Source organism: Hydra vulgaris, chromosome 12 (assembly GCF_038396675.1).
Source record: "Hydra vulgaris chromosome 12, alternate assembly HydraT2T_AEP".
Classification (NCBI taxonomy): domain Eukaryota; kingdom Metazoa; phylum Cnidaria; class Hydrozoa; order Anthoathecata; family Hydridae; genus Hydra; species Hydra vulgaris.
This window is the reverse complement of record NC_088931.1, coordinates 46710656-46720000: the sequence shown is the minus strand read 5'-3', so window position 1 is coordinate 46720000 and position 9345 is coordinate 46710656. Positions and strand designations below refer to the sequence as shown.

Sequence of the window (9345 nt, the reverse complement as noted above, 5' to 3'; positions counted from 1 at the left end):
CAAGCTGGAAGCAAAAAATTGCCTCTAATACGTCTGTGCATACGACGTACACAGTGACCCTCATTAATGCCAATTTTTTACTTTCAAGATCATTTTTTAATAATTTTGAGACCTTAAGTTTTTTAAGAAACGGCGAAAACTGGTGCAAACCTGCTGAACCTTACTACTAGATACTGAACCTGCTAAACTACTAGATAGGCACAATAAAAGTGCATAGATGGAATGAGGGTTTTGGTTGGGCTAGGCATTAGTTATTATGTTTTACAAGTTTTTAAAGCATAGCAACAGATGTCTGTAATGTATGAACGCTGCATCTACTATACACTTCCCCAATTATTAAAAAGTTATATCTTATTTCTACTCCCTGTTTCCTCTATGAAAAATGGATAAACTTTGGTTTAAAAGTAACTAAAAATTATTTGGTTTCATTTCCTTTTTAAAAAGCCTCACTTGCATAAACCTCACGCTTCATTACACAAATTCTGAAGTTTTCATAAAATTTTGATTTTTTTAGAGACTCAGGTTAATACAATTTTGAAGAAAAAAAAAATTCATTGATGTAAGGGACTCTGCAATTAACAGTGGCCATTAGTTTTTGGTTCAAAATCAAATACAAGTTTTTTTAAAAATATTTATGTAGTCTTTGTTTTGAAAAAAGCATATACTAACAGTCTTCAAAAAATAAATATATGCATTTTTTGCCCATAAAACAATTTTTTTTTAAAGGTGTAGGGGGTGGTGGGGTGAGGTTGCGATCTGGACTTCATAATCTTCTGTCAAATCCTTAGTACATTATTATAAAAAATGTACAAGTGCTATATACAACCACAACTGCGAGAAATTACTATATACAACCAAATTTGCAATATATAACCATTGTTATATATAAAAATGGCTCATATATCAACCATTTAAGCTTTTAAATTAAAAACATAAATAATATAGTAATTTTTTCCATAATCTTATGCTTTTTAATTGTAAAATTGTTAAACTGAAATCTTAAACAAAGTTACCTGCTGAATGTTGCTGAAACCTTGCTTGTTCATCAGGTTTTTTTGTTTGATTTAATATTATTGTTGATGCTGCTTGAATAAACGATTGCCTAATAATTGTTTCTATCTGCTTACTTGAGTTCAAATGGGTAAACGCTTTGTCTATAATTGCAGAAGTGTGTCTTATATCACTTGTTCGCGTCATTAAAATAATTGTTGAAAACGAAATATTTTTTTTTTGCTCTTCATGATTAAATTGAACTGAATTAGAAATGTTAAGCGTAGTGCTTTTTATCGAGTTGTTATAAAGAACGCGATTATTGATATCGCTAATAAAGTAAGATTGAGTAAAAGTCGGCATGATTGTAGAGTATGATCGAATAAAAGGTGTCGGCAAGATTGCAGAAGTTTGCTTATTGTTAGCTATTGGTCTATTAGAAAAAAATAGTATTGATTGGATTGGTTGTAAATCACTCACTTCCGATGGCTGTATACCATTTTTTGAAGAAACTATGTTTACTTCTAAAGGGTATATTTCAACTTCCGAAGATTGTATTGGAGCTTCTAGTCTGTCTTTTATAGAACTTTTATGCAGTTTGAGTACATGTTCACCATGGTCACTAGAGTAATAATCCTCAAATGTCTCTTCTTTTTGTCCTAAACAAAATGAAAGAAAAAAGAATATATAGTAGATCAAAAGAGCCGAAGTATTCTAAAGCATTTTTTTAATAACGCAGAAAAAAACTTTTGTGTTAATGGCATGAAGATTAAAAACTAACTATACATAACTAATATCTTCAACGTTCATTATTGATCCTAATGTCGAACTATTTTATAATTTTGTAGACTTAAAAAGTACAAAATATTAAAAAAAAATTTTCTTTTTACATTTAACTTATTGGAAATTATTTTTGCTAAAAATACTTTTGTAATTAAATCGAACTTTGAAAATCACGGTGTTACTTGCAACTTGTTACTTGCTAGTCACTTAAAAAAAAACAACGACAATATTTTTTTTTACATTTTTTAGAAACTTTTAGACTTGTTGGAAGCAAAATAAAATTTATTGTTATTTTTTAGAGGCTGTTTATAAATTTCGTAATGCGTTTTTTTTTTAGATAATTAGATCCAAAACCCTTTTTTCACAAAGTGTCTGCCTTAACGATTCTATATCGTAATATAATTTTAATGAACTTCTAATTTTAGACGTTTTTTTAGGCATATATTTTTCTACATGAGTTTAGTAAAAGATATCAATAAAATATTTTTGATGGGATAGAAGATAACTTATAATTCAAAATTTTTACTTATTTTAAAATTTTTAAATAATATATGAAAACATATGAAACAAGTTGAGCAATATTTGATCATCTAACATCTAACAAATAGCTGATCAATAAAATCCGTAATTGTTTATCAACTTTTCAGTTCCGAACGGGCACAGACGCCCATAAGACGCCTTTGCACTGTCTTATAGACGTCGAAAGTCCGTAAGACGTCTTTTAGATATCCAACGAACATTATGTGTCAACTGGGCTTTAATCAATTTAAACCTTAATTTTAAGTCTTAAAAAGTATTTCCTTTTTTTTTTAACCTTTGGATATATTTTTACTAGGTCTTGTACTGTTTTTCAGCCGACTTATATTTATATTTTTATTTATAACACTCACATGTTTTATTTATAACACTTATACGTTGTTTTTAGAGTAATTATATGTGGTGTTTTTAAAATGTAATTATATGTGGTGTTTTTAAAGTGTAATTATATGTGGTGTTGTTAAAGTGTAATTGTATGTGGTATTTTTAAAGTGTAATTATATGTGGTGTTTTTAAAGTGTAATTATATGTGGTGTTTTTAAAGTGTAATTATATGTGGTGCTTTAAAAATGTAATTATATGTGGTGTTTTTAAAGAGTAATTATATTTGATGTTTTTAAATAAAAACTGAGCAATTAAAATATTATAACCTGTCGGTATTTTTGTCGGTATTTCTAGTCTGGCGGCCGTATTCATATTTAAAATGCTTGATGTAGATGTAATGCCATAAAATGTGCCAAAAACCTTTCTAGATAAGACAATTTCGCTGTTTTGCTCTTGATCAGCAGTTACTATGATATCCAGTTTATTTTCAGTTTTTTTCGCAGCATTTGGCAAAAATTTGGTTTTTTTATTTTTAGACAACCTCTTAGAATGATGTCTTCTCAAAATTTCAAGTGGTTTTTTGTTAAAGGAAACATGTAAAAATGTCTCGTTAATAGTGTTGTTGGCTAGAGTGACATTTATATAGGTACTGTTGGGTAATATGAAGTTTGCAGGCGTCTTGCTAAATAACGTAAAGTTTGTTTGACTGCTATAGGGCAGTGTAATGTTTGTAGTGGTACTGCTGGGTAGGTTCAAGTTTGTAGGGGTGCAATTCATAAAATAAATATCATACTTTTTTCGAAGACAAACCAGATAAACCTTTTCCTCTTTTTCATTATTTAAGTTAAGTTGTGGCAAGCTTTTATGATAAAATTTTTTACTGTCAACTAAAAATAAATTGAAAGAATGTGTTAGTAAAATTTTTTCCTCCTACCTCTTCCGTTTTCACCATTCATAACATATTTATATATATTTCAAATGAATAGTAATATTATTGTAGTACATTTATTTTATTTAAAATATATATATAAATTATAGATAAATAATAGACAAATTGAAATTTTTGATAAAACATACATTGTTAATACTAAATAAAACATACATTGCCAAACAAAACAAAGACCAAATATGAAATGTATATGTTGAACTTTCATTTTTAAAAACGCGTTTTATTACTTGATCATTATGCATACTTTCCTGCAACAAATCTTTCTGCATAAAAAGTTGGCATTTTTTTACCATGGTAACTGATAAGAAGAAACATTTAAAATAAATCTGATAACATAGTTAAGATATTTCAACATTTTTAAAGGGTATTTTTACTTTATTTCTTCAAAAAACTTTTTCTTTGCATTTTTTTTAATTGCATAAAATGATCTAAAAATACCAAAATTAGGCATAAGAGCGTAGTTTCAAGCTTAACAAGAATGTACATTTTTCCGTAATTTTGTAGATTGTAAGTATTTTATGCATGTCACTTTATTCGTCTATATGTTAGTTTATACGAATTTAAAAAATGTCGCATCTCTATTTTATATTACTTTTGTATGAGATATGAGAAAAAGATCATTTCGATACCAGTTTCACAAATATAAGATTTACTGCAACTACAAGTCACGGAAAATCTGATGTTTACATTTATGTTACATTTGTCGTCGTTTACAAAAACAAACAAATAAGGCTTCTGAAAGAAGATCATATAGATCTTATCATCAGAACCTTTTACAGGTTTAAAACTTTTTACATTAATACATAAACAAGAATAAAAAATTACAAATAATTGTGTTGTATATTGAAAATATAAATTAAACCACTAATGTTATATATAATAAAAAAGTTGGTCAAAAAAGATCTTATCGTCAGAACTTATAAGAGCGCAAACATATATACCATATATAAATATATATACAAAGTAAATGCAGTAAAACATCTCTTTATAAAGAGAAAGTACTACAACTTACAATTAAAAAGACAAATACGTGGTTGTTATAAAAAGTATTTAAATATATCATCAATAGATAGAATAAGTTTGTTTTTAAAGATCGGAAAAGTATTGGATATATCAAAATTAGGTATAACAATTTTATTTCAAATAAATGGTGCTCAAAATTAATGCGAAATTTAAAAATTGATGCGAAATTTAAAAATTAATGCGAAATTTAAAAATTAATGCGAAATTTGTTCAACTTTTGTTCTGCAAATTGGTTCAAAATTTTTATTTTTAAGTAAATATTTATTAATTGGGTTTAGAAAAAAAAGATCTTTGAGGATAGGTAAAGTTAAATCGTTTTTTCACATGTAAATAAAGCATAAAATGCTATAAACATTAAGCTCGTTAATATTAAGTATTTTCATCTCCATAAATAATGGTTGGGAATGAGTAAAACGATCCGCAAAATTATTCAAGCGGATCGCATGTTTCTGACGGCGATAAAAACATTGTTACTTTTTTCGGTGCTTCCCCAAGCTACGTTGACATAATTTAGCAAACATGTTACTCATTAAGTTTGAAGCTTTATTTAAGTCATTTATATAAACTAGGAGCAAAAGTGGCCCCAAGATAGAACCTTGAGGAACACCATAGCAAACATTCAGATGATGACAAATTATTTGAGGTTTGATAAGTAACTTCGAAGCCATTTTATATTTATGTAGTTTATTCCGTAGCATTTTAGTTTTTCGAGCAGGATTTTATGGTCGATAGTATCGAAAGCCTTCGACAAGTCAATAAAAACACTTAATGTAAATTGGGATTTTTAAAAGGAACTTAAGATTTTTCGTACAAATAGGATGATTGTATGCTCGTACAAATAAGACGATTGCAAAAGATAAATCTGAGTATATTTCTTTGGAACATATAATTTAGAGCTGATTTTGATAAAGTATTAAATACTTCAGGTATAACTTTTGATTTATAAATACATTTGCTATCAACTATAATCATCTAGAGTGAGCAAACCTGAGCATGTTTTTTGATTGGCAGTAATTATTTTTTTTATTTGTTAAGTGCGCTTAAAGTTAATTTTAAATTTGTCTGTTAAATCTGGTTTGAAAATACCCAATCGAAGTCAATTCATAAAGGAAAATGAAATAATTCTGGTGTATCAGTTCATAAAATTTTCTATCAATAAAATATTTAAATGTTGCAACGGTTGTAGAGATTAAACTCAAATAAATTCGTTGTATAACTTTAAACTTTAATAAATTTGAATGAAAAAAATATATAATGCATATTGCATAAAATATATTGCATAATGCATAAAATATATTGATAAAGATAGCATTAGATTAGATTAAAATATTTTAGAACAGTGATACATGTTCTAAAGAAACATGTATCACTGGTCCGTAAAATATAAAGAACTCTGATTTTAATTTTGATGCTTTTGATATTTTTGGCATTAACGGCGTAAGGCGGCATGCTATTCCAAATATTAATAAACCTGAATGAGAAAGAGTATTTACGGACATCGAGTTTACACTTTAGTTTGCGTAATTTGAATTTGTGACCTCGGCACAGTGGGCCAGGAGGTGGAAAAAAGTATTTAAAAGACATTCTCAAAAATGGCATTGTTATATACAATTTTATAGCTTAAACATTCATTTTTATATTTGTGTAATGTATTTCTGTATAACTATCATGCCGTTTGCATTTTAAGCTGTTAAAAAAAAGGTAATTTTTTTTTTTTTTTTTTCCATTTAATAATATTTTTTGTGTTACTAATAAGCATAAAATTGTTACTAGTATTTAAAACTTCGCTTTTTTATTGCACAATTAAATAAAGTATTATCTATCAAATGAGCTATTGCAAAACTAATTTGCATGTAAGCAAATAAATAGATTTCTAACGATGGCGTATTTAAAATATTTTTTTTAGAGAAAATTTCACTTATATAATGAAATACTTTTGCGGTCCAAGGTGCTCCAGAAATTTGAGACTTGAAATATCTTGCCCAATATTTACATTATCGATATATATTTTACCAATTGTCGGCGGATGTTAGCTGCGCCTCGATACATGATTTTTACGTTTCACTTTGGGGCAGGGGGGCCAACATTCTGGCTTTTTTTTGTGTTCCCAGGCTCCAATAATCGCAATTTTTTAGCAAAACATCTTTTTTATCACATTAAAATGAACATATAAATATTTGGAGCTTGTTTTATGTCTGGTTGTCCAAATGTCTCATAAATAATATATTTTTTGTATTGTAAATGTCTCACAAATAATATATTTTTTGTAGACTGAAAATGAAATATTTTGATATCAATGCATTCATCATGTATAAGTCTTATAATACAAACATCTAACTCTAGTATTGTGGACAAACTTATTGATGCTATGAACTTTGATTGCAACAAGCAGCAATTAGGAACTATAATAACGCATCTACGAGATAAGTGGCGCAAGTCATATAGCAGCATGGCTCGATTTGAAGAAAAGAATAAATGGCAACAATGCCATGTTTCTGACTTATATGAAAGTGTGGCTGCAAATTAAAACAAATAGTTATGCTTAATCATATTAGAATTATCAAATTAATATGCATACCAAGTTTAGAAATATTTGGCTAAAAATAGCCCTTCGGAACTAAGCATAAATATGTGTTGCTATGCAACTGGGTTGCATAGCAACACATATTTTATATATATATATATATATATATATATATATATATCCTATGAAAGTAGTGCAGGCTTTTACAATAACACGTGGATTACAACTTTTAAAACACTTAAGGATTAAATATCCTCGAATGTTTGATGCATAAACGGTATTCGAAATATGGTTATTGTAATCTAAGTAAGAATCCATGGTCACAACAAGATCTTTTGGATTTGTGGACCAGGTTAAATTATGATCTCTTAATTGAAAGTTCTAGTTTAAATCTTTAAAAAATTAAGTAGATAAAAAATTAGTTATTCTATGAGTAAAACTCTTATTTTTGGCTACTTTTAACTGTTATTTTTTTGACCAGAGATAAACTTAATAAATGGCAACAGCAAAATTGTGACTGTAATTGGCATTCTCAAATAAACTATATAGCTTGATATTGTCAGCATACAACATTAGAGAGTAATTAAAAAATTAGCTATTCTATGAGTAAAACTCTTTTACTTTAGAGGGTAGATCATTAATATATATCAAGAATAAGAATGGTCCCAAAAAAATACCCTGTAGAATTTCACTAAGGATGCTTGTTGGATGGGATAGTGAATTTTCAACCAGAACCCTTCGATATCAGTTGGAAAAAATGCTGATATCCAATGAAGGAGGTTATCTATTTTACCATACATTGCAAGTTTTTTCAGAAGTTTTGGATGAGGTACAATTTTTTCAGAAGTTTTGGATGAGTCAAATGCTTTTTAAAAAATAATGTACACCTCGCCAGTAATTAAATTGCTATCTTATAGCTTTATTCCAGTCATTAGTTGACTCTAGAAGATTTGTGCACTTAGATCTTTTGGATAAAAAGCCGTGTTGATTTGGTGTAATTAGATTATTTTTATTAGGATAATTAACAATATTTGAACTTACAATACTTTCCACGACACAACAGCTAGTAAATGTGAGGGAGATAGTTCCATAGTTGTTAGCATCTAAAGTGGATCCTTTTTTGAAAATGGGGAAAACCGAAGTTTGAAGCCACTGTTTTGGTAACAAGCTTGATGTAAAACTTGATTTAAATATATACGAAAGTGGAATACATATTATATGTGTTAATTGTTTTAAAAGTACATTTGGTATACCATTAGGTTCAAATGATGTGCCAGGTTTTAGACTTTTAGTTTTTGATAAACTATATTTGCTGAAAAATCTACGAAATCCATCTTACTATATTCACTAACAAAAGTATTTGTTTTAGGCAAATTTCCGTCATCTACCGTAAAAAAACTTCCAAAGTGTTTGTTAAACATTTCAGCGATTTCAACATTGCAAGTAGCAAAGTTGCTATTGGTTTTTAGAGGATATATTTTTTTGGGGTGGTGTAGATTTTTATTGGACAAATAATTAATCGAAGTTATCTGTTTAAAAAAATTTCTTACACAGTCACAAAGTAGCAACAAGGGTTACTTGTTGCTACTTTGTGACTTTGTGATAATTTTGGTTTATCTGTTTTTTATTATTCAAAGATTTTATTTTTTGTCAACAAATACCTGGAAACATACAAAAACTCAAACTTTTTTACAGTTCTAATAATATAAAGTTTACTCTTTTTCTATACAGTTTTGTGAAACTTGTAAGAGAAATTTTTTAGATTATACACATTACATTGTGTTTTATTACAACGTTGTTCATACATGCAATTAAATTGTCGTGTAACCAAGGACACAACCAATCTTTAACTTTTTTTTAACAATTAGCACATGTTTGTTAAAGAATGTTTTCATTAAAAAACGATAAGAGATCTTCCTTAAAGTACGTACGCAGGTAAGGGGGTTATTCAAATGCGTACAAATATGCATAAAAGGATGAGGGCGGGAGGGGGTTAAGACAACGAGTACGTACTCGCGTACTCGAGTATATCTTGTTCTCTACAGGGATGGATTAAGGATACCTGGGGCCAGAGGCACAAATAATTTAGGGACTGTTTTGACTAAAGGAAAATTGATAGGAATGTAGCATTTAGTATTTCAGTCATTTAAAAAGTTAAGGTGACATTTTCTGGAATTTTGTCTGGAAAATTGTTCAGCAATGTCATTAAATGAGA

The 9345-nt window shown here is 28.2% G+C and overlaps 1 protein-coding gene across 6 annotated transcripts in view; it reads right to left on the bottom strand.

Annotated features, from left to right (window-relative positions):
- LOC100214223 (uncharacterized) overlaps positions 1 to 3860 on the bottom strand; it is a 36373-nt gene extending 32513 nt beyond the window's left edge. For 2 of the 6 annotated variants that reach the window (XM_065813471.1, XM_065813472.1), the window contains exons 1-3: positions 3712 to 3834; positions 3428 to 3521; positions 1014 to 1649 (exon numbers count right to left, since the gene is read on the bottom strand). In XM_065813471.1, coding sequence (XP_065669543.1) covers positions 1014 to 1649; positions 3428 to 3470 — 679 coding nt within the window. In that variant the 5' untranslated portion in view covers positions 3471 to 3521; positions 3712 to 3834. Of the gene's footprint in view, positions 1 to 1013; positions 1650 to 2960; positions 3522 to 3711 lie in introns of all 6 variants that reach the window. The other 4 variants (XM_065813467.1, XM_065813468.1, XM_065813470.1 and 1 more) reach the window with 4 other exon arrangements.
- Positions 3861 to 9345: the final 5485 nt, after the last annotated feature.